This window comes from Notolepis coatsorum (assembly GCF_963971535.1).
Source record: "Notolepis coatsorum genome assembly, chromosome: 8".
Lineage (NCBI taxonomy): Eukaryota > Metazoa > Chordata > Actinopteri > Aulopiformes > Paralepididae > Notolepis > Notolepis coatsorum.
In genome coordinates, this window is record NC_140172.1 from 143,338,931 (window position 1) to 143,365,631 (window position 26,701).

A 26,701-nucleotide genomic window follows, 5' to 3' on the forward strand; every position below is an offset into this window, starting at 1 on the left:
AACCAATCAATCAATCAATCAGCATGCGCGGAACTATTATGTCTCATTCACCGTTTTCGTCGGGCTCATTTAAGCGACACACTCCCACACGCGCTCTCGTGATTGGCCAACGGTTCAACTGGGGAGGAGGCTTGTTTTGTTTATGTTACGTTTATGAATCTTCGCGTGTTTTTCAACTGGATGCCAGGTCGTGTCAAAACGTCACGGCTTTTTAGGAACAACCGCGCTCCCTTCCCCCCCCACGAGCTCCATGTAACGCGGAAGTACATTGGTCTAATGGAGAGCGTGATAAAACGTGTTGGTAACAAAAAGCTCTCGATCCAGCTAGCTAGCTAGCTAACGTTAGCTGCCACTGGTGGTCGTCTGTCTAACCTGCGTTAAAGCATTCCTAACTGTACGCAGCTTTTGACAACAAGGGGAGAGGTAACTACTGTATATTTGCATATCGTATATGTCACAAATGTAACAGTACTAAATACCTGTATGTCATGTATGTCCTTATGCCATACATGTCATGTATGTTGTGTATGTCATAAATGTCACTGAATTGAAAATGGGGGACCCTGATGTAAACAAGACAAACGTCTTTCTCTGGTCTGCATCCCCTTAACAATTGTGTGTATTGAGCCGTACTGTACTGTACCATTCTGCAATCTGTTAAATAAAGTTCTCATTCATTCATTCAGATGCCACCGACCAAGCGGAACGTCCCACTGGAGCTGGAGTGTGAGTGGGGCTCCTGCGAGGAGGCGTTCGGTCGCATGGAGGAGTTCTGCGAGCACGTCGAGGCGCACATGAGCGCACTGGACCTGTCGGAGGAAGAGGACGAGGGGGCGCCACTAGGTGACTCTCTCTTGGTAGTTTTCTTTTTGGAGTTGACGATGGGGTTCCCTTTGCCGTTAAAATATAACTTTTATATATTGGTAATTAATAACTTTAATGAAATGGGGGACCCTGATGTAAACAAGACGAAAGTCTTTCTCTGGTCTGCATCCCCTTAACAATTGTGTGTATTGAGCCGTACTGTATTGTATCCATTCTGCAATCTGTTAATAAAGTTTTCAATCAATCAAACCACAGTCCTACACACTGCTCCTGGCTGTCACCAGTCTGTCACTAACAGGTGGACCCCGTGTGACGTAGCCGTGTCAACAACAGGGACTGTTAATTGATTGATTGAATTGATTGAAAACTGTATTAACAGATTGCAGAATGGGTACAATACAGTACGGCTCAATACACACAATTGTTAAGGGGATGCAGACCAGAGAAAGACTTTCGTCTTGTTTACATCAGGGTCCCCCATTTTCAATTCATCATAACATGACATGACATACACAGGTAGACGGTACTGTTGCATCTAGACATTTATGACATACCAGATCTACAAATATACAGTACTGTTGTTTATGTGTACATATACAGAGTCGCAAAAAAACTGTAGCAACCTGTTGAGTGGAGGACACTTGATCTATTCCACTCGTCTTCCAAAACAAATAAAAAATCACCACGGACAGTCCCAAGCCTCCTTTTCCCAGAGGTTTTTAGTCCATATTTAACTGTTTATTCACCAGCTTGGCGTGTAGGGCATATGACAATAAATGCCTAACGGGTCGATTGTCTATCTCAACCACTGGAATTTACAATTTAAACGTGTACTATGTAGTTTTGTGAGATTAGGTTAGATTTCAAATGTATTGTCATTATACAGCACAAGTACAGTCAGAGTCAGGGAAGTGAATACTTTCTAAGGTATATTTTCAACAAACTGTCTTCAGAGGAAAATTGGATCCCTGTAAACAGTGTTTGAAGCTAGAAATCCTGAAAAGTTACTGTTTTCATTGCTGCCGTTTACAAAGGCAGGGCCCACAATTTTGTTCACAAACATATTCTAGGCTTACATTTGGTTCAGTGCCTACAAATGATTTAGATTTGGTTTACATTTGCACTCTGGTTGGAAGCCAAAATAGTTTTCATTGTACTGATTGTGCTGTAAAATGAACAACAGTGTTGAACTTGGGTGCTACAGTCTTGAGTGTATAGTAGTATAGAGGTATTGTATTAGCATAGTAGGTACTAGGGGTGTAACGGTACACAAAAACCACGGTACGGTACGTACCTCGGTTTTGAAGTCAAGGTTCGGTACAGGTTTTTGGTACAGTGGGGGAAAGTTTGCCTTTCCATGTTCCACTCAGGGGTGATGTAGTAGTGTGCAGTAACTAATTGTACTTGTTGTAGGGCTGTCGATGAATATTCTATATTGAAATGAATAATCGACTTGTTGTATTAATTCGGTACACTACACAGCCGTTCGGTACGGTACAGACTGAAACGGTTCGGTTACGGAATACGTGTACCTTTACACCCCTAGTAGGTACTAGGTAGTGATATAGGCAAATACGATTACTTGGTAGCAAAGTGCATGATAGTAAAAGATGGTACAAAGGTGTGTATATATAAAATAGAAGCCGGCTATTCTCTGTCCTTGCTCCCACCACAGTTAGGACAGCCCAAAACCCAACCAATTTGCTGACACACTTTTTCAATCAATATCTGAAATGAAGAAGACGAATAAATAAATAAACACTAACCATCGTACTGTCTTTTACTATTATCCACCTTGCCACTAAATAATCTTCCTTGCCCATATTACTACCAGTACCTACTATGCTAATATGTCTACTACTAGCGGCACGGTGGTGTAGTGGTTAACACTGTCGCCTCACAGTAAGAAGGTCCAGGGTTCGATTCCCGCTTGGGGACCAGGTTTCCATGATGCCAGTTACCCAGGTGGGGTATCTCCCAGGCCTTTCTGTGTGGAGTTTGCATGTTCTCCCCGTGCTCGCAAGGGTTTCCCCCCCGATAAGATAAACCCAATGGAAAAACATGCACAACAACAAGATCGCTAACGCTGTGGCGTCCTTGACGAAGACGGACAGGAGCACTTGGATTGGTCCCCTGGCGCGGCTCATGTTGACGCCTGTCTGCTCCCGGCTGCCCTTGGGGGGGAAGGACGACGGGATGGGTTAATCGCAGATACGAATTGCATGCATGCATCGCATGTGTGCCAATTGATGACCTCGGAGCAGGTCCTAAATTATTATTATTATTTTATTATTATTATTATAATTATTATTATTATTATGCACTCAACACTGTAGCACCCAAGTTTCAACACCGTTTGGTGAACATTGTTACTCAGCTGGCCAGCAGCGTAACTAGTAAGAGTAGGATATGTACTACAGATATAGATATAGTAAGGGACTGTGTGCAGGTAAGTACAGACGGGTGAGAATAAATATATAATAATGGTATATAGGGTTGGGCATCGTTTGGATTTGAACGATTCCGATTCCGATTCTCCATTTCGATTCCTGTTCTAAACGATTCTCGATTCCGATTCTTTGCGGTGCAGGTCAAAACAGGTCACAGCTTTTAATTTTTTTCATACTATTCACATTGTCAGTTGACTTGATACAGTTTTTAATTTGGTTGCTGTACTGTAACTAGGGTATTAATTAACAAACGTTTTATTTTTTTTTATTTTATTTTTTTTATTATCTTTCTTCCCCTCCTTTTTCCCGATTTTTCTCCCATCCCACCCTTCCTGGTTGTTGCGTACTTTCCCCTACTGTTGGTCCGGGAGACCGGAGACTGTCACATGCTTTCCTCCGACGCAGGCCAACCTGGCCGCGCAGGTTCTCACCGGGGAGAGTGTAGCGTGTGGGAGGCCACACTATCTCTCCTCAGATCCAACCCTCGCTGAGCAGGCGCCCCGACCGAACTGTAGGGGTCGCTGTCCACAACGCCCAGGACCCACCCTTCAGCTTCCCACCCCCTGATACAGCCAATTGTATCAGCGTGAGAGGACAGCCAAGCTGATAGCAACGCCGGGAGCTGGATTCGAACAGGCGAATCCTAGTGTCTCCCGGTGTTGGTGACGAACGTAATCTCCGTGCGCCACCTGCCCCCCCTTTTTTTTTTCTTTTTAAGAATCGAAATGCAAATATGTTACTTCCGGAAGTTAGGAACCGGTTCTCGGTGCCCAACCCTAATGGTATATACAGCATTACAGTACATGCTGGATATTGATTGAATGTAATGTGACTCGAATTAAGACAAACAGTTGATTGTAATGTCGCTTTCGATAAAAGCGTCGGCTAAATAGCTAAATGTAAAAGAAATTCAAATATATATATATATATAGAAAAATAATAATTTCAGATTATACATTGAAGATATTGACTGAATTGCTATTGACTGAATGTAATGTGACGCCCCCAGGGGAGCACAGCTGCCTGTGGAGGGACTGTGGCTTCTGCTCCGTGGAGGGTCCCGAGGAGCTGCGCCGCCACGTGTTCTTCCACTGCTACCACACCAAGCTGAAGCAGTGGGGCCAGCAGGCGCTGAGTGGCCAGCCCCGCGCAGCACACGCCTGCTCCATCGGCTTCCAGAACCGCAACATCGTCCCCGAGCTGCCCGACAACTTCACCTGCCTGTGGGACGCCTGCGAGGTAACGGTGAACGAACGTATAGTCCTGAGACGCACACGTCCGCATAAACCGGCACAAAGAGCGACAGTGGTCGGAAGGTTCCCGGTTTGATTCCCAGGCAGCGTGTCGAAGTGTCCTTGAGCAAGACACTTAACCCCTAACTGCTCCCGATGAGCAGGTTGGCAGTTGGCACCTTGCATGATCGCCTCCGCCGTCGGTGTGTGAATGTGTGAGTGAATGGGTAAAATGTGAGGAACAAAAAATTGCAAAGCGCTTTGGATAAAAGCTGTTTATATAAATGCACCATTTACAAACTGATGTGTCACACCTGCTTTTGGGGGAAATACAGACACTGTTCCTATACAGGTCATTGTATTTGGTCTATGTAAAAACTGTCTGCAGACCGCTTGCAGTGTTTGAAACGTTTGTTTTGTTAGTGCATCATGTTAAGTCAAACAGTTGAGTCGGGGCACTCCAGTAGCACTCCAGTAGCACACCACATAGCGCGCTGAGTCGCAAAGCGGTCTCCCCGGGTTCGATTCCCCGACCCGGTGGCCATATGCCGCATGTCTTCCCCTCTTCTCCTCCCGTTTCACCCTCTCTCCTCTGTCGGTCCTGCATGGCCAAAAGGTCCTGCGTTGACCAAAAAAGCTGAAAATGCTATAAATAAAATCTTAAAAAAGAAAAGTCTAACAGTTGAGTCAAACATATGGTAGAGTGTATCATACATATAAACTGAATGGCAGAGCATATAACGTACATATAAACGGAATGGCAGAGCGTATAACGTACGTATAAACTGAATGGCAGAGCGTATAACCTACATACATATAAAGTCAATGGCAGAGTGTATGACGTACATATAAATATAAACTGAAAAATGTTATCCCAAAGATTTTATTCCATTTTCTGCTCTGATGGACTGAGAAAGTTCCAAGTTCAGAGGTAAAAAAAGAAAACACCATAGATGCCGAATCTACAAGAAAACCATCCATACTGTAATTGAGTCTTTAAAATGAGGATGTTGCCTATAATAGTGTAACCTCTTTTTCCCCCCCCCAGCAATCCCCCTATGAGAACCCCGAGTGGTTCTATCGACATGTGGAGATGCACAGTCTTTGTATTGATCTGCCACCTGGTGACTCTGAATGTCTGATACACTGTAGCTGGAGAGGTAAGTCACCTTATTAACCCTTTCACTACCACACGACAAAGTGTTAACCCTTTCACAACCACACTACAGAAGGTTAACACTTTCACTGCGACAATACAGACGGTTTACCGTCTGTAGTGTGGTAGTGAAAGGTTAACCTTCTGTAGTGTGGTAGTGAAAGGGTTAAAGCAGTTCTAGTATAAGTAATCAATTGTTTATTATGGATGCAGAGAAATGTGTTGTAGGGATGGGCGTGAGTTACTAGAGAAACTCGCCGTTTCAACTGAACTCAAACTTTTTTATTTGATAAGATAAGATATTCCTTTATTGATCCCCTTGGGGAAATTCGGGCGTCATAGCAGCATGGGGGAGGGGGGAGGGTAGGTACAGCCGGGCAGGGTAATAGTAGAAGACATAAATATATAGTCAATACAATTGGATCTGAATATGAGAAAAAATTAAACGGTGTAAACAATATAATTGACTCTGAATATGAAAATATGAGAACTTAACAGTGTAAACAAAGGTATATGTTACCACCAAGTACGTCCACAAAAAGAGCTTGTTACATTTACATTTAGTCATTTAGCTGAATGCTTTTATCCAAAGCGACTTACAAGTTTTGTACGATAAGTCAGCAGGAAGGGTACAACTCTTATCAGCTGAGTAACAATGTTCATCAAAGTGTTCAAACTTGAGTGCTACAGTGTAGAGTGTATGTTATAGTATATTAGGAAGAGTGCATGACGGTAGAGGACAGTAAGATGGTTAGTATTTATTTATTGATTTTTATTAATTTCAAATATTGATTGAAGAAGTGTGTCTTTAGTCGACAGCAAAAGATTGGTCAGGTTTCAGCTGTCCTAACTGTGGTGGGAAGTTTGTTCCACCATTGTGGAGCGAGGACCGAGAATATGCGGCGTCTCCTTGATGACCCCCCGGAGCTCGGATAGGAGTGCATCTGAGGCGGCCAGAAGACATATGGGCTAGATCCACAAAGAATGGATTGCACGGAGCAAGTTGCACCCTTACTTACAATTCATTATGAATTGAAAATGGGGGACCCTGATGTAAACAAGACTAAAGTCTTTCTCTGGTCTGCATCCCCTTAACAATTGTGTGTATTGAGCCGTACTGTATTGTACCCAGGGTCCCCCATTTTCAATTCATAATGAATTGTAAGTAAGGGTGCAACTTGCTCCGTGCAATCCATTCTTTGTGGATCTAGTCGTATCAGAGTGGAGGGGTCTTGAGGGTGTGTAGTTAGAGACCATTGACCGTAGCCGTGCGATATGCACGATTGTTTTTGCCACTGAAACAGAATTCTCGCCCTAAAATAGGGCCCTATGGAATCTGCGATCGCGGAACCGCAGAGGATTTCACAGAATTTTGATATTAACAGGGAATTCTGAATTATCGAGGAACGGCTTGGAATTTGCTTAAATTATAATCAATCTTCACTACAATGAACAGTGAAGTATGAACAAGTATGTTTTGATTGTATATACAAGTATATAGTCCAGTAGGGGTGTGTTAATGTAACAGTGTGGGGGGGGGGGGTGTCTGTGGGGGTCCTGAGCCTCGTTGATGAGGCGTAGAAGAAGCTGTTATTGTGGCGTGAGGTTTTGGCCCAGACTTGTAACCCCGGTTCTCTGAATGAATGTGAACCAGACTGCGAGGCCACGGTGAAAGGACGTCCCAAGCTGCGGGAGCACCTGCGCAGCCACACGCAAGAGAAGTTGGTGGCGTGCCCGGGCTGCGGGGGCATGTACGCCAACAACACCAAGTTCTTCGACCACCTCAAGCGGCAGAGCGCCATGGAAGGTCAGACCGCATGAGCAAATGGAGGGTGTTGGAGCCAGATTCAGTACTTATTATTTATTTAGTTAAATATGAAGCAATATTGTTTGGAAAATGATTGGAAATTAACTTGATTGATAACATCTTTTATCTGGTATGATTTGGATGCGTGTTGCCTTGACAATGTGGAGGCGTGTCAGGTCCAGCCAATGTTGAACAGATGATTGCAGCACCTGAGCGGGTGAACACAAATTTAACCATGGGGCTGGTGTGCTAGTGAGACACGACACTGGTATGCAAGGCACGCAGCCTAGGCGGTTTTTGACCGCAGCAAGAGCTACAATAAAATAGGAAAATGGGAAACAAGAACACCACGTAACGTGAAAGAGCCAGCACACCTCCACGTCGTTGAGGTAAGAACACATCCACGCTAAAACAAGCTTCAAGTCGCAACGCAATAAATACCTCTTTTGATAATGTTGTGGCTGATGGTTGTTTAACACAGCAGGAGACGATAGTTCCAATTTTAACAAGTAGGTAATTTATTTAGGAAAAGAAGTTCTTAACAGCAAAAGCTATGGATCGAGCAGAGGATCACCACAGCTTGAACAAAAAACACTCTCCCCCTCAATCCCTCTGCTTGTCCCCTAAATCCCCTCTCAGTCCTGCCCCCCCATGACAGATATGATGACGTGTCCTATCATGTCAGATATGACATGACGTATGACACGTAGATTTAACATCGGAGAGAGAAAAACATTAAGAACATCGAAGAGAGATAAAGACTTTAAGAAGAACATAGATTTAGATAAAAACATTAAGAACATCGAAGAGAGATAAACAAGATATGATGTACACACACGATATGATGTAAAACATTAAGACCATCGAAGAGAGATAAAGATTTAGTGAGATGTGTGTGCGTGTGTGTGTGTTTGTGTGTGTGTGTGTGTGTATGTGTGTGTGTCTGTGTGTGTGTGCGTCTGTGTACAGACGTGTGTGTATTGTATGTGTGTATTGTGTGTGTGTGTCTGTGTGTGTGTGTGTGTGTCTGTGTGACTGTGTGTCTGTGTGTCTGTGTGTGTGTGCTGTGTCTGTGTGTGTGTGTGTGTCTGTGTGTCTGTGTGTGTGTGCTGTGTCTGTGTGTGTGTGCTGTGTATGTGTGTGTCTGTGTGTCTGTGTGTGTGTGCTGTGTATGTATGAAAGAGAGAAAAGACACAAGATTAGAGCACACGATATGATGTACTGAAATGTCCATCTGCCTATCTTGAGGCTGTTTTAAGAACATCAGCCAGACTGTCGCCCTAGTGTCTTTGAGCCCTGCTAGTTGACCTATATTAAACTAGTCAAGACTAACCCCTTTCCTACCTCCACCCCCGTATACACATTTTCCACAACATTCCCCCATTTGGGGCTATCCCTAGTCCCACCCAAATCATATAACCAAGAAAATGTGAACGTCTAACTAAACGAGAAACCACAATTATACAATAAAAGTTTAAATGCCTAATCTAAACCAAAACACAAAACCGTTCCAAACAAGAGTAATAATAAAACATCAACAAAATACCCCAATTTATAATCCTAACCTGACAGACAAATCCCCCCAACCTCCACCGCTTACCAAATGAGCCACAGTTCCGGCCGGAAACCGCGACTCTCATCAGGGAAAGGAGAAGTTGACCGTCAGAACTAAACATAGAACATCCCTCCCAAAAAAAAATGACATTGTCTCTTCCATAACATTGAGTCCCAGTGTCCATCGCTCAGCCCCCCTTCCATGCCCACGCCATAGTCTCCTCACCGTATTGCCAAAAGTCACATTTTGCCAATACAGCAACCACCACGCCACACCTCCAGTCCCCGTAGAAGCATGTCCCCATGCCTGGACGGGAGGCGCTGGTACCGACCTCACCACGTGTCCCCCCATCTTCGACGGGAGGTGCCCATCTTGCCCACTGCGTTAGCCCCCCCCTTTGTCCCTCCAGTCCCCAGAACCGATCCCCAGAACACTTCTTCTCAATGCTTCCTCAGGCTCAGAACCGACACTCTGCCGATGCCCCTTCCCATTCCGGTTTGACCAGGACCATGAGTAAAATAAACAAAAAATAATAAAAAAATAAAAAATAATGCAATGATTTTCAATGGTTGCAATCTCTATGCCGAAGGATCATTAGAAAATCAGACTAAAACTCCTAGTTAAAGGAATAAACCAACAAAACTGCACTCAGACCATCCCCCGTCACTCTTAAAGGAAAGAACCAACAAAAAGAAAATGTCCCTACCTCACCATACCCCTAATCCTCTATCCCCTCGTCTCCCTCTAAGGCAGCATAAAGCTGAGGACATGGCCCGATTTGTGGCTCAATCTCTTTCTGTCCCACCATCAGCATTTGGCTCGTTACGTGTGAAGTTACCAGCCTACCCAAGAGAGGCATACCACAACAGAAAAGGAGAACCAATATCAACCCTGCCACCCCAATGGATATCCCCGTCTGCATCACTATGCTTCCCCACTGTCCCAATCTTTCCAACACCCCACTCCCCCACCATTCTTCATTCCGGCCAGAATTCCCCCTCAACTCCTCCCTCAAATCCTTCAGCTTAGCCATGGCCTCGGAGAACTTTCCCCCTGGCCCCACATTCGTCGGAATGAATGTGCAGCAGTACTGTCCAAACATGGAACAGACTCCACCCTTCTCCGCCATTAACCAGTTCAGAGCCTGTCTATTCTGCCACGCCACCGTACTGGTCGCGTGCATCTGGTCCCCCATTGCATCCAACGCCTCCTCGGTGTAGTTGAGATACCGCTGCTGATTGTAAAACAAATAGTTGATCCACCCGGTGTTCTTATTGACCGATATCCATGGCAGAATAGACTCAAACCCTGCCGCAATCTCATTCTTAGCCATGAACTCGGCTGGAATGCCCCTTGGCTGTCCTATGCTGTCCAGATACACCCTTGGGTCTGCCTTGTAGCTACGCTTCGTTCGAGAGATAGGAGACTCAGAAGGTCCTTCCGTCACTGATAATGGTAGGACCACCATTGGCATGATCGCCTGAACCCGGGCACATCTACCTGACCAATCTAAAGGAAGTGTATTCCTCAACCTCCTACCGCCGCAGAGCCAGTATTGGTCCGCCAGTGCCATATCCTGGACATGAAAAGGGCAAGTTACAGGCCGTGGGTTGGTATCCACTCCCTTTAACACGACCCCGTGTCCACACTTTCCTTCTTTCGTGCAGTTAGTCGTGATGCTCCAAATAGTAGTGCACCGCCCCTCTGCCACCTCCCCTACGTCCCGGGTCCCCTCCTTTTGCAAGCACTCGAAATCCTTGGTCAGCCATAGTTTGACACCTCTGGGTATTGGCAACCCCGTCGCTACCCCCTGCGCACGTACATCCAATTTCCTACAACGTTCCCGCATAGTGACATCCTTGAAATCCGTGACGTTTCCTGCCGCCTTAAAACGACTAGAGCCGAGAAACCCCAAACACTCTGCCTCGCACCAAGGGCGACTATTATGGGGCCCCTCCCATGCCTCTGCGTCCCTGTCACACTGAGCCCAACTGAACTTCGTGCCCTTCACCAGCAGCCTATCCGGACGTGCCTTGGAGCAGACATAACAATCCTCTATCTGATTCTGCGCGCTCGTGTACTGGACCCACTTAAACCACTCATTCCCTAAAGCCGCCCTATACATCGGGTCAGCCTCCGGGTCTTCCTCGTCATAGTCATAGTCGCCCCCATCTTGTTCCCCGGAAGGAAGCAAACCCCTCAACCTGGCCCAGAGTGAGCCCACTGAGTCCCTCAACGTTCCGGCTGTCCTCTGGAACATATCCTGTCCCCCCACCTCTTCCGACTCAGTGTCCTTGACCTCCCTTTTTCCCCTCACCCCTGTCCCCTGTGATTGGTTCGGGACAGGCTCAACCCTCCTATCTACCCCCACAACCCGATCCTCGTTAGTATAATGGTAAGTATCCCCGCCTGTAACGGGGGAATGGTCAAAATCAAAAACATGCCCTTGCGGTCCTACGGGAAACACCCCTTTTGGTTGTAGTCTTATCTTCTCCCCCCCTTCCTCGATGGAGGGCAGAGGGGGCGCCTGATTCTGAGCCTGGTCATGAAAGCCTGCCGGTACTTGAGCCTGAGCGGGACCCCGTGGGACTCCTACCCACTCAAACCCGTCATCCTCAAGGACGGGTCGACCGTGACGGTTCTCAATGACGTCGTTGTGCCCGGCCGACCGTCCGCACACTGCTGCCAACATCTGCGGGAGCATCAGCAGGCACTGCACCTTCCAGTTGCCGTCTCGGACCCTCCATGTCGGGTTCTGCATAACTGCGATCGATTGTATCCCCCAAGAGATCGCCGCTGGCCTTTATGCAGTGATTGAAGTGGAACCAGGTCGCTGATCCTTTGACTTGGACTGCCGTTCCAGTCGATCGGATCACCTCGTACGGGCCCTCTCTCCGGGGTGATGACCACTTTCTCTTGTGGACCTTTACGAAGACCAGGTCCCCAGGGATCAGTCTCGGTTTGGTGGCTTCCTTCTCCGCCTCCTTCACCCCCTTTCTCTCCTTTCTCTGCCCCTGTCGAAACACAGCTTCATGTATTTTAGTCACTTGCTGAAGATATTTTTTCAGATCTTGCTAAAAAATATCTAATGCCGGGCCCCTAGCCAGGTGTCTAAATGGCGGTGCTGGCATGCTGCGGCCTGTAAGCATTTCATGCGGTGTTAGCTGTGTTTGGCGGTTTACGCTGCTTCTAATAGCCATCAGAGCAAGTGGCAAAGCATCAATCCAGTTAAGCTTAGTTTGCATACAGATTTTCAACAGTTTGTTTTTAATGACCAGATTGGCCCTTTCCACCTTTCCCTGCGACCCGGGACTATAGACACAGGAAAGGCGCTGTTTTATACTTAATTTCTGCATCAGCCCTTTAACCACCTTGTCGATGAACTCGCGGCCATTATCGCTTTGTAATATCGTGGGAAGACTAACCCCTTTCCTACCTCCACCCCCGTATACACATTTTCCACAACAATAACCCAAACAAACTCATCTCCGCTGTTTTCATACGGAAAATCGCATGCGCGCATCAACCGAGGCTGTACGGAATAAGGATCTCACAGAGGGGTAACCGGCGTGCGGGACATGAGTTTTGTTGAGTCGTTTTGGAACATGTTTGAAGCTCCCTCACGTTGTGTGTTTTTATGTCTTTAGGTCAAAGGTTTCAGTGCTCACACTGCTCCAAGCGCTTCGCTACAGAGAGACTACTGAGAGACCACATGAGGACCCATGGTCAGTCCCTTCATGTTAAATACTGTCTTTATACATGAGGACCCATGGTCAGTCCCTTCGTTAAATACTGTCTTTATACACATGAGGACAGACTGTCAGTCCCTTCATGTTAATACTGTCTTTATACACATGAGGACAGACTGTCAGTCCCTTCATGTTAAATACTGTCTTTATACACATGAGGACAGACTGTCAGTCCCTTCATGTTAAATACTGTCTTTATACACATGAGGACAGACTGTCAGTCCCTTCATGTTAAATACTGTCTTTATATACATGAGGACAGACTGTCAGTCCCTTCATGTTAAATACTGTCTTTATACACATGAGGACAGACTGTCAGTCCCTTCATGTTAAATACTGTCTTTATATACATGAGGACAGACTGTCAGTCCCTTCATGTTAAATACTGTCTTTATACACATGAGGACAGACTGTCAGTCCCTTCATGTTAAATACTGTCTTTATATACATGAGGACCCACAGCCAGTCCCTTAATGTTAAATACTGTCTTTATATACATGAGGACAGACTGTCAGTCCCTTCATGTTAAATACTGTCTTTATATACATGAGGACAGACTGTCAGTCCCTTCATGTTAAATACTGTCTTTATATACATGAGGACAGACTGTCAGTCCCTTAATGTTAAATACTGTCTTTATATACATGAGGACAGACTGTCAGTCTCTTAATGTTAAATACTGTCTTTATATACATGAGGACAGACTGTTAGTCCCTTCATGTTAAATACTGTCTTTATACACATGAGGACAGACTGTCAGTCCCTTCATGTTAAATACTGTCTTTATATACATGAGGACCCATGGTCAGTCCCTTCACCATGTTAAATGGTGATGAGCAGTATTTATTATTAATAATAATAATACTCTTTATTTGTATAGCACCTTTCATACAAGAATTGCAGCTCAAAGTGCTTCACAGCAGCAAAAAAAGACAGGCATAAAATGAGCAATGCATAAAGTGCAGACATAAAATAAGTATAAAACTTTTATTATTCTTTCTTTTTTTCTTTTTACTTTTCCTCATTCTCATTGGAAGTAAACCACTACAAGTGTCCGCTGTGTGACATGACCTGTCCGTCACCCTCCTCCCTGCGGAACCACATCAAGTTCCGCCACAGCAACGAGCGTCCGTACAGCTGTGAATACTGCGACTACAGGTGAGAGCGTCCGTACAGCTGTGAATACTGCGACTACAGGTGAGAGCGTCCGTACAGCTGTGAATACTGCAACTACAGGTGAGAGCGTCCGTACATCTGTGAATACTGCGACTACAGGTGAGCGACCATACAGCTGTGAATACTGCGACTACAGGTGAGAGCGTCCGTCCGTACAGCTGTGAATACTGCGACTACAGGTGAGGGCGTCTGTACAGCTGTGAATACTGGTACTACAGGTGAGCGTCCGTACAGCTATGAATACTGCGACTACAGGTGAGAAAAGTGTAATAATAAATAAAAGCATTGCTTTTCAATTATTGATTAATGAATTTATAATTGTTTTTCTCTTTTTTTGGGGGGGTCCAAAATGAATGTTTGCGTCCATGTATCCCCTCAATACTTCCCATTTCCCCACGTGGAATGCACCTGATTGGTTGAATGACATGCTGGTGCTCTAGTGCGACATCTAGTGGCCGAATGTTGCCTATAGCAGCTTTAACTTCTACACATTGTGTCATTCGTTGCTTTCTGCCGCAGAGTCCTTAGTTACCATGGCAACCACTCGCCACACGATTCCCAGCCTTTTAGCAGAGATCACGATTAATTTAAAACGTCTCTGAAACTCACATTTCACCTCAAGATGCAGTAAATTAATCGACACAAAATCGCATCGTATTTAATTATCTTCTGAGAATGTTTGTTGTAGCAACTAGTGAGTAGTTTTGTTGTCACCGCCATAGATTTCCCCTTCAAAACCACCACAGTGATCCATCTCCTCATATAGACTCTGATAATACATCACTTAGAAGATTGAGATGCTGCTTTCTTAACTCTCACCCTCACTACTATTGACTACTATTATGTACTTTACCACTATGTACTATGTTACTCTCCCTATACTACTACCCATCATGCTAATATGTCTATACTACTATGCACTCGGAGTGTAACACCCAAGTTTGAGACTATTTGACTAACATTATCACTTAAGGTTGAGATATGCTTCAACGGTGGCTGTCACCGATATTTTGTGTGTGCGAGCTAGACCGACTTCCACGTCAGTTCAACACGTGGGTTGCAGTACACCGCTGAACCACTAGGTGGCTGTGCTGCATTGTGTTGTACAAATGGTAATATTTTCGGACTTCCTCTGCCGCTCTTTCTTCGATTTGGTCCATGTTTGTAATGTAGTTAATCATGATCGATAATGGAACGCTCCAACCGAGCTCCCGAGATGATAAATGGTAAATACAGAAGTAAGTCGGGCCCGGCCCAGGGCAGCGGCCAATCACAGCTCTGCGCTGTTCATGTCGGCTTGCGTCGATTTGACGCTACATTTTTGGCCACCTGCATGTAGGCGTCGCCGATAGGCTTGCAGGAGCTCTGCAGGCTCGCCGCAACCTTCGCAACCACTTTGACGTCAGAGTATGATTTAGGCGTACAGAACGGCTCTCAGGACTCTGAGCTCTGCTCTGCTACTGCAGTAATCATGCACCATTAACCTGGCAGTGCTGTTAACGAGGCGTTAACGATACTGCACCCTTGCAGTAGAGGTTTGAATTTTAAGAGCTGTAACTCCGAGCTGCCAGAGTTGTACTTGTTCACAATTTCTAAGTCGCTTTCGATAAAAGCGTCGGCTAAGAAGTGACTAACTGTGAATTTGATGTTGTTTTTATTTTTAGTTGTAAGAATCTGATCGACCTGCGTAAACACCTGGACACCCACAGCAGCGAGCCGGCCTACCGCTGCGAGGTCCCCGGCTGTGACTTCCTGTCCCGGACCCTCCGCACCATCAAGACGCACCACAAGAAAGAACACCAGGTAGGTGTCCTTCTAGTGATGCACCGATGTGAAAATTGTGGCCGATACCGATAACCGATATTAATATTGCTGTTCTGGCCGATACCGATATTTACCGATGTCAATATCTCTGTATAGACGACACTTTTTTATGATAATCAAATAAAGAGCTATTTTCCAAAACGCATTTTTTTTTTTTTTCTTTTTTTTTTTTTTTACTTTTGTAATTTATTTTCAGAAATTACTGATATTTTGAAACAATTTAGGACTAAAACATGTTAAAAAAGATGTGTAAAAAAAAAGGACCATATACGGACGATATATCGTGCACCACTATGTCCTTCACTGGGGGAGAGAAGCCGGCTATTCTCTGTCCTCGCTCCACAATGGTGGAACGAACTTCCCACCAGTCGGGGGACAGCCGAAACATGACTACAATCTTTCGCCGTCGACTAAAAACGCACTTCTTCAATCGATGTCTGAAATGAAAGGAATGAAATGTGAAATGTCTTCTACTATCATACCACAAAACGTACATCGATTTGTGAGTTTACTCTTCAAAAAGCAGACTGTAAACCGGAGTGATCCTCTGCAGGTTGCAGATTAAGTGAGTCCTGGGGATGATAGAATAAACATATTTAGGGATGGTTCTTGGACAGTAAATGAAAAATGGCTGAATAAATTGTGTCCACCCAGACAACTACCTCTTTGCACTACTGCGGTCAGGCAAGTGCTACCGGAGTCTCATGGCCAGTACAGAGAGACTCGGAAGGAGCTTCTATCCCCAGGGCCCAGGAGTTCAAAACATTGAATCCCTATTGATTGTGTTGTGGAAATTACTATAAGAACAAAGGATGAGCGGCAGTAAATCATTCTGAGTCAAGCTGTATAAAAAATGAACATAGATTTATTCATCTGTGGCCACACATGAAAATGCTTAGTTCCTAATCAGAGAACTAGAGTGCACACAAGTATCTGACCAGGAAGTGAGACAGAGCCCTGGTCAGACATACGATTAAATACACATGAAAATGACGTACATTAGACATCCAGATATCATGGAAAGGATAACCAATATATGCCCAGAGGGAGAAATGAATAAACAATCTGCTTGGCTAGGCTGTTATTATTATGTCTCTAACTGGAGTGGGAAAATAACCTTGCTCTACTGCTCCCACACTAGGAAAGGAAAAGATTAGGTCAAAAGTCATCTTTCCCCTGTCGTGGAGTTCTTAACACTTTCAATCAATGCCAACGACGCTATATGTCGTTTGTTCATGCCGAAATGAGAGATTTGATTTTTCAGCTCGCTTCTCTAGCGTGCATACCGGTAAGTACACATATACTATCAATAATCTAGAGTTTATTTGAAAACGATTCATAAATAGGCAGAAAAATTACAGTTTTTTGTGTATTCCAGTAAAGGCTGTTTATCACGGAATCTTTATATTTTCCTGAAACTTTCAAAAAACGAGCAATTTTCTAAATGCTATAAAACTGAAACGAACCGATAAAAAAAAAAAAAAAAAAACAATCCGTTTCGACAATGTTGACTGCAAACAAGTCATTGATAAGCGATGGCCAGATTAGACACATAGCCATAATTTAAGACATAGATTATGCGTTCACAAATATGAGAGCGCTATCATTGAAGAGGGTGGAGGCATTCAAGGGGGTAAAAAGGAAAACACTGCCGGCAGTCAGAACTGTAGCCTAGTGTCTGCTGTAGTCAAGACTAGTTTACTAGTTGGTCATATTAAACTAGTCAAGCTGTAGAGAGATTTACACAGATGGACATAACAAATTCAAATAAACCCCAGGCCTTGTTCAAAGTCCTTCCAACACTTTTTCATCAGCAAAGTCTCTGCCCTTAGATCTCTCTCCCCCCTGCCCCCCTTGCCCCCCCCCCTCCCCCCCCCCCCCCCCCACCCACTGCCTGCTTGTTTTTGACCAGTTTGCCCCGGTCTCCCTCTCCTCCCTTTCTGATGCCATTAAACACCTGCGACCAACAAATTGCCCCTCAGACGCACTCCCCTTGCGCATCCTAAAGGAAGTACCTGACCCTGTCCTCCTCGCATTATTACCTCTACTAAACGCCTGCCTCAGCACTGGATGTGTCCCGGCTGCCTTCAAGCATGCTGTGGTCCAGCCCCGGATAAAGAAGCCCAACCTCGATCCCTCTGTCTTTGCCAATTTTAGACCCATCTCACAATTACCATTTTTATCAAAAATCCTGGAGCGCATAGTCTACATACAGCTACAATCATTCCTTGAACACAACAACATCCATGATAAATTCCAATCTGGCTTTAAACCACGACACAGCACTGAAACGGCCCTCCTCCGTGTCTTAAACAACCTGATTTCAGCTGCTGATGCAGGTAACTCATCCCTACTACTACTCCTTGACCTCACAGCCGCCTTTGATACGGTAGATCACCACATCCTCTTAGCTCGCCTCGAGCATTACGTAGGCCTTAGAGGCCCCGTCTTAGACTGGTTCCGGTCCTATTTAAGTAATAGGACCTTCTCTGTCCAACTTGGTGACTTCACTTCCTCTGTGGCCCCCCTCACCTGCGGTGTGCCCCAAGGCTCGATATTGGGTCCCACTCTCTTCCTCCTATATATACTCCCCCTAGGCCAGATCTTGGCAAAACATAACATCTTATTCCATTGCTTCGCCGATGACGTGCAGGTCTACCTCCCCTTAAAACCCACCCAAGGGAAAACATCAATAACACCACTACTTGACTGCCTGGCAGAAATCAAGTGCTGGATGTCTGAAAACTCCCTGACATTAAACGAAGGGAAAACTGAGGTCATTGTTTTTAATAGTGCCCCCCCGACCCCTCTCATTGACGCACTTGGTCCCCTGGGTCCAAACCTCTCCACCTCTGTCAGGAACCTCGGGGTCATCTTCGACAGCAATTTTAAATTTGACAAACAGGTCAGCGCCGTAGTCAAAAACTGTTTTTACCACCTTAGACTCCTGGCGAAGACAAATGCATACCTCTCCCAAAGTAACCTAGAGACGGTGATACATGCCTTTGTCACCACTCGCCTCGACTACTGCAATGCCCTTTACACGGGCATCGACAAATCCTTGCTTCGCCGCCTACAACTGGTGCAGAACGCAGCCGCGCGCCTCCTCACCAAAACAAAAAAACATGAACATATCAGCCCAGTCTTGGCCTCGCTCCACTGGCTGCCTGTCCGCTTTAGGATCGATTTTAAATTAGCCCTAAATGTTTTTAAATCACTAAATGGCACGGCTCCTCCCTATCTGTCCGAACTCCTGCACCGCCACACCCCCCACCGATCCCTCAGATCAGCTGACCAGCTGCTATTGGTGGTGCCTAGAACTAGGCTCAAGACTAGGGGAGACAGAGCTTTCTCCACCGCAGCGCCTAGACTGTGGAACAGCCTCCCCCTCAGCGTACGGACCGCCCAGACCGCACAGGCTTTTAAATCACTTTTAAAAACCTACCTGTTCTCCTTGGCCTTCCCCCCCACTTAATCACCACTAGACCCCTGGCCCTTCTATCCTCTTTGTTTTACTGTGTCCTACCTGTTTTTATTACTTTCATTGCTTTACTATGTTTTTAATCTTATATCTTGCATCATATTATTTAGTTTTTATTACTTTCATTGCTTTATGTTTTTAATCTTATATCTTGCATCACATTATTTTGTTTTTATCAACTTGCCTGTGTGAAGCACTTTGGTGCCAGCTGCCGCTGACTGGAAATGTGCTATATAAATAAAATTTACCTGACTTGACTTGACTTGACATAGATAACATTTCCATAACAATTGATTGATTGATTGAACATTTTTATTAACAGATTGCAGAATGGGTACAGTACAGCTCAATACACACAATTGTTAAGGGGATGCAGACCAGAGAAAGACTTTCGTCTTGTTTATATCAGGGTCCCCCATTTTCAATTCATAATGAGTTGAAATGAATTAATACAAATCTGATCCAATCGGATAGGGATTACAAGTTTTGAACTCTGCCATCAGGATGCTCAATGACTATTCAACACTAACCCACCATTCTACATTCATTGAATACACTCACTTTGTTTTACACATTTTTTTTTATACTTAAGTATATTTTCTTTGTGTACTTTGTATACTATAGTATACGTCTTATGTATTCAGAAATTTTAAACCACTGAAGTTGTACTTTTTAGTTTTACTACTCTGTTAAAGGGGAACTATCTTATAAATGGCCTTTTTGAGTGTTTAGCATTGTTTCCTAGCTATGTGAACTTATATTAATATGATCTATGTCTCAAAATTCTCATATTGGCGCATTCTTCCAATTCTCCTCTCACAATATTCACCCTCACTGAACTGAGTCGTTTGAAAATGTGCCTATATGTGATGTCATATAGTCACTGCTGCATGTTAATGTGGCTCCTCAGGCACCTGCACCTGCACCCCAGTCCACATCAGCTCAAAACAGCTCGAGATCTTGAGGTAGAAAAATGCTGTTTTTGAGGACTTGATTAGAAATACAAAACAATGAATAAAAAAAAATATATATATTACAGAGGTGTTCCATAGACTCACAGGAATTGTGTAAAAGTGCCCAAATAGTGAAAGAAAAAGTAAAATAGTTCCCCTTTAAAGTTAAGTACAACTCGCATTTGGTAAATATTTAGTAAGTATACTTGTGCTTTTGAATTGGTACATAAAAAGCGTACTCTCCGAAAAGTACATGCAGTATGGGTGGAAATATACTTTCAACGCACTTTCTATACTAAAAATGCCAGTATGGAAAAATATTAAAAAAAAAATTATAAAAAATATATATATTTATTTAAATCTTTTTTATTTTATTTTTTTTAATGTCATGTGTCTTTAAGATGTGATCTCTCTCACTGCCACCAGGGGGACTTTGTGGCGCGTTACAAGTGCCATGTGTGTGAACAGTGCTTCACCAGAGGCAACAACCTCACCGGCCACCTGCGCAAGAAGCACCAGTTCAAATGGCCCTCCGGACACCCCAGGTTTAGGTAAGCGTATGAACGGTACCCAATCCTAGTCATCAGTGCGCTCAGCCTGGTGGTCGGCACCATCAGTGCTCTCAGCTTGGGGGCTGGTGATAGGGCTGCACGAAAAAAAGTTGCGATCTCGATTCATAGACCTATGCAATCTCATTTCTAAATTATGACTATTTATTTTTATTAAAAGAAAAATTACTTATTATTTTTTTTACTTTTTACTTAACTTTTTTAAATGATGACGATTCTGACTTGAGTTATTTTTATTTTGTATGTTACAAGAGACTTTTAAGTTAAGTCAAGCACTTTCATAATGTTTAAGTCAAGCACTTTCATATGTTTAAGTCAAGCACTTTGATATGTTATGTTGTCTGTTTAAGAGAGTGCAATAAATGATTTGATTGAAAAAATAAGAATCGTGTGATCTCAATTCTTAGAGAGAAAAATCGTGACACATTTTAGCAAGAATTGTGCAGCCCTAATAATCAGTGCTCTCAGCCTGGGGGCTGGTGGTCAGCATCATCAGTGCTGGTCCTCTGGTCAGGCACTCTCTTACACATTATTTTCTTTGATCTCCGAGCGGAGAGTCTGTGCTATGAAGCACAGGTGTTTGTTCTATGAAGCACAGGTGTTTGTTCTATGAAGCACAGGTGTTTGTTCTATGTAGCACAGGTGTTTGTTCTATGAAGCACAGGTGTTTGTTCTATGTAGCACAGGTGTTTGTAATATGAACCACAGGTGTTTGTCTGGGTTTTATTTATTCAGAGAAATTCAATTTAAAAACCTTCAGATTATATTCCTTCCTAAATTAGCCAACAATCAATGCGACGTGCCCCGCTATCTGTTCTATAGGTCTACAATAAGGCTATTAAGCAATGACCAAATTAATACCTGGATTAGCTGAGGTGTCGTCTGGGACGACAAAGCCACAGCCTCCCTGACCTTGGGAACCACCCACGGCGGTACGGGTGTCGGGTGCCTCGTCAGCAGGGCGCTCCGAGCCGATGCACACAGGGGTCTCGCTGCACAGTGCTGTAGTCGACTCACTTGAGAGACTGGAGCGTAGGCAGAAGGTCTTCGATAGCCTGGTTCTTCGATCCGTGAGCTCCGGGGTCCTGGCGTCGTTCAGCCTGGGACTGTCCCGTCCGAAAGGTAATAATAACAATAACTTTATTTATATAGTACCTTTCGTACATGGATTGCAGCTCAAAGTGCTTCACAGCAAATAGCATAGAATTGGCATACAGTTGACATAATAAAAGCAATGAATAAAGTGCAGACATAAGAATAGGCATAAAATAAGTACAGTGTTGCTCGAAAGCATGTGAACCCCCCCGGAACAGCCAGTCCCCCACATCCCCATCCAAGACACACCCCCTGATAAAGCATGTCATGACCGAAGGAAATGTATTACTCCCCCTGGCTGTCAGGAGATGAAATAATATGAATATGATTATAATATAATATAGCATTATTTTTCAATAATCACAGACATCGGAGTGTATTATTCCTGCTTATACCATGGCCATGTAGCAAAGACAAAAATACGTGCCATGTTCTATATAAAAAATAAAGAAATATGTTATTTATGCTTTGCTCACTGCTGACTTTAATTATAGTACCTCTGCGCCACCCTAGCAACTGCTTGACAACCACCTGTCACCTGACTGACGCCAGTGACGATGACCCAGAAAGCTAACTTTATGGTATAACTGTGCCTATGGTTAACAAACGTGATCTGACGGTATGTTTGACAAAAAGACTGGCTTGCTAGTTGCTAGGCAGACATCTCATTGTCCTCAAATCAATAACCTTTTATTTTTTGTCATTTGGTAGCCTCGTTGTCATTGTTGGGAGTTGAATTGCGGGAATGCGGTGTGCCGTGATAAGTGAAGGGAATCCAGTCACATGACAGAACTTTGCCTTCAGGGCTTTATGCCAGAAACACACAGAAACACACATTTTGAACTGTATTTAGATTAGATTAGATTCAAATATATTGTCATTATAAAGTACAGTACAAAAAAATGAGTTTGGCATCCAACCAGAGTGCAAATGTGACCGTAAAGTGCAATAGTAATATACAATGTACAGGTGATTAAACTGTGTATAAAATATATAAATTAGTACTACTGAGTAATTGTGCTAAATCAGATGTTCTGTATGTACAGAGTTGTAGTATTAATATGTACAGTGATACAGGTATAAAGACTCTATGGAAGTAAGTCACACTGGCCAGCAGTGTAACTAGTAAGAGTAGATAAGGCATATGTACAGATATAAATATCGTATGTACAGATATATAGTATCTACAGATATGTAAAAGGATTATATGCATGTTTGTACAGACGAGGCTCTAGCCAGGCAGTATATTGAAAGATAATCACCCCTCCAGCCAATAGGGGTGTAAAGTTACACGTATCCATACCGAACCGTTTCAGTACTGGACCGTAGGCGCAGTACGGCTGTATACCGAACGAATACAAGGGTATCACTAATGACCGCATGTGCAGAACTTTTCTTTGCGTGCAGAATTTTATTCAAAACTCCAAATTCACCCTTTCCCAAAATATAATTTGTGCAAAGGGCCAGGTGTTCGTTCAACACACACAACACTGAGAGATTACCTATAATTTAGCATAGCCTCATAGTGTGGCGAACACACACACACACCCCTCTCTCTGTGTGTGAGGTGGAATTGGTGCTAGATTGAGAAGGGGCTGTCTCTCGGAGATCAATTTAATGATATGAAACGGGACCTGCATGACGCTTTTCAGAATCGAGTATTCACCCAGGCCATGGTATAACACCACTGACCAGTTAAACAAGGTCTGCTTGGCATCTCATATCTTGGTTCAAGAATGCCAACTAAGTGGACAATGAGGGAAGAACGATTGACGAAACGGTTCCATTTTGTTCCCTCTCCACAAGGTACAAGGAGCACGAGGACGGCTTCATGCGGCTGCAGCTGATCCGCTACGAGAGCGTGGAGCTGACAGAGCAGCTGATGAGGGAGAGGCAGGAGGACGGGGAGGAAGAGGAGGAAGAGGAGGAGGACGACGATGACCTCAGGCTAGGGGAGGAGGCGGCGGCGGCGCCCACGGAGATGCAGGTGGAACTGCACGGGTTGTTACTGGAGGAGGAGGAGGAGGAGCAGAGGACTGAAGAGGAGCAGAGTGTCGTCGGCGTAGAGGGAGAGCACCTGGGAGAGGGCGTGCTCTACGTGTTGGCCGGGGGCCTGTCCCAGGCGGGGGACGATGATGCCGTGATGATGCTGCAGCTGCAGGAGGACACGGTTGCTACGGCAACTCTCAGCCAGACACACACACACGTATACACAGACGCACTTTAGCACCTTGACTGTTCCATGACGCTGTTTGAGCCTTTTTTCAGGCCTCACAGTGACTGTACTTTTGCAGACTGTGGCTGACGGGGATAGATGATCATTTCAAGTGAAGGTCAACTTTTGGTGAAGGTGAAATTATTATTATATTTTTTTTTAAATGGATATGAAAAAATTACTATACTGTACCTCCATTTATGTTCATGTTCAACAAATGATTGTAAAACAATCTAAAAAGATCTATAAATCATTTGCAGATATTATTGTGTGCCCTGTGTTGTTATAAGGTGTTACCAAAGTCAAAAATTAATTATGATATATCTTTAGTGTTGAATATAGAACATGAAAAACGAGATCCCTGGAGCTCTTGTTTGAAACAGGAAATTATCTGTTTGTCTGTGGTGCTCCTACCCTCCCACCACCTTTAGCATACGAAGAAGCTTCCTCTAAGCGTAATGTTGGCCCTTTTGGTTTCAAATCGTTATTCTTTGGATTTGTACAGGTCATTTTGTCTTCCCAAATAATTGAGAAGTTCTCACTTTATGTAGATTTTTTTTTATAAATTTTTTATTATTTTGTTTGCCCCTCCCCTTGGTCCTCAGCGGTACATGCGCCTAGTGCGAAGACGATCTGATAAACGGTTCCCGAGATAGGCGAAGGATACAGACACACACACGAAGACAGAGATTCCTTCCTTTGTAGATCCATGCAACTGCTTCTTGCAGACCCATAGGTTTTTATGCAATGTTAAAACACGTTTTATACCCGGCACTTACCAAGGAAACTATAAAAGAAGGAAGGGTCATCACGTCAGAATACCAGCATGCTATACCAAGGAAACTATAAAAGAACGAAGGGTCGTCGCGTCAGAACACCAGTGTTCTATACCAAGGAAACTATAAAAGAAGGAGTGGTCGTCACGTCAGAACACCAGTGTTCTATACCAAGGAAACTATAAAAGAAGGAAGAGTCATCACATCAAAATACCATCCAGTGTTTCCCCTGAAAAAAAATTCAACAACGGTGCTCTGCTGCCGGAATCCATATTAGCGCACGCTGCCGGAGAAATGACTTAAAACTACCTTAGAATTGTTCATGTTCATGGAGTCATGTGCGTGTGAATTTGCTAGGATGTTTTTGGTGTGTCCGCTGACTAGGGCTGGGCAATTAATCGAAAAAGAAATCTCGATTCATAGACTTATGCAATCTCATTTCTAAGTTATGACGATTTTTTTTTTATTAAACTTTTTAATTTTTTTTACTTTACTTTTTAAATGATTTTATTGAAAAAATACGAATCGTGAGAGAATCGTGATCTCAATTCTTAGAGAAAAATCGTGATTCACATTTTTAGCAATAATCGCCCAGCCCTACCGCTGACACTAGAAGTGCTCTGGAGGCCCAGGTAGCTGCATATTTGTACACTGCAAAAAATGAAATCGTATCAAATGAAAATATCTTGTATTTGGTACAATAAGTCCAATATTCAGTAGAATTTTCTTGAATTCTTATTCCACTGCCAGATAATTTTGCTTATTTCAATCATTTTTTCTTGATTTTGGTCAATTTAATCTTGTTTTAAGTTAAGAAAATGTTAATCTTGTTTTCTTAAAACAAGATTAAATTGACCAAAATCAGAAAAATAAACTTGAAATAAGCTCAATTATCTGCCAGTGAGATAAGATAATTCAAGATAATTCTACTCAATATTGGACTTATTGTACCAAAATAAATACAAGATATTTTCACTTGATAAGATACATTTTTTTTTGCAATGTAGTTGTAATCAGGGTAAATGTCAAGATGAACACACTAGACGAATATCAAGATGTATCCATCAGTGGACCAATTGCATGCTTTCGCAGAGGACAAGAAGCCTTCAGTCAACTACTTCAGACATTAAGCACCCCCACAGCCCAAATGTAATGATACAAAAAAAAGAATTAATATATATTTTTATTATTTAATATTTTAGCACTTTGGGGGTAGTCTAGTTCAGAGCAGCGGTGCTGCGCCGCCGCTGAATGCATAATGAGAAACACTGCCATCGTTCTAATGCTCTGCTTGGTGTCATACTTTTGTGTCAGTTCTATTGAAGCCTGTATTAAAATTCTAAATATATCAGTTATCTGAGGAAATATACATCAACCAACCAATATATCAAATGTTGGCTAGTTAACATTTAGGCCATGTCAATATGACGGGTCATAAACGAGGAGATGGCTGATCCCATTCAACTCAATGTTGGACGAACTTGACACCAACATGCGTTCACATGCCACACAGTGACGGAATGACCCTTCCTTCTTTTATAGTTCCCTTGGCGCTTACTGGGTTTGTTGTGCTTGGAATTCAAGGCCAATAAACATCTGTTACTGCTAGGGCTGGATGATATGGGCGAAATTGTGATGATCATGATTATCGTCAACGTATATCATTATATCTCACAGTAATTGACACTGTAATAATATTGTATGATTGCCTATGCTAGCTAGTTAGTTAGCTGGCGAGAGTGCGAAGCTGTGGCCAGTAGTGCTGGTCAACAACATCAAACCTACAGCATACGTATGTCCTTCCTTCTTTTTGTAATCGTTCAATAATGTTCTATTCA

The 26,701-nt window shown here is 43.7% G+C and overlaps 1 protein-coding gene across 1 annotated transcript; it reads left to right on the forward strand.

The window, feature by feature from the left end:
* The first annotated feature begins 262 nt into the window (after window positions 1–262).
* On the forward strand, window positions 263–24,294 carry hinfp (histone H4 transcription factor). Its single transcript, XM_084320048.1, has 10 exons — window positions 263–423; window positions 687–843; window positions 4,285–4,514; window positions 5,556–5,667; window positions 7,318–7,470; window positions 12,673–12,750; window positions 13,812–13,932; window positions 15,615–15,753; window positions 20,635–20,759; window positions 23,679–24,294. Exons 2-10 carry the CDS (start codon window positions 687–689, stop codon window positions 24,097–24,099), a joined length of 1,536 nt encoding a protein of 511 aa, XP_084176174.1. The 5' UTR covers window positions 263–423; the 3' UTR covers window positions 24,100–24,294.
* Window positions 24,295–26,701: the final 2,407 nt, after the last annotated feature.

Excerpts from the sequence above, each read along its gene's own strand:
- hinfp (XM_084320048.1), top strand. The coding sequence starts at position 687 with ATGCCACCGACCAAGCGGAACGTCCCACTGGAGCTGGAGTGTGAGTGG. Across the intron at positions 12,751-13,811 it reads AGACCACATGAGGACCCATG|TAAACCACTACAAGTGTCCG; the intron begins GTCAGTCCCTTC and ends TCTCATTGGAAG. Across the intron at positions 13,933-15,614 it reads TGTGAATACTGCGACTACAG|TTGTAAGAATCTGATCGACC; the intron begins GTGAGAGCGTCC and ends TTTTATTTTTAG.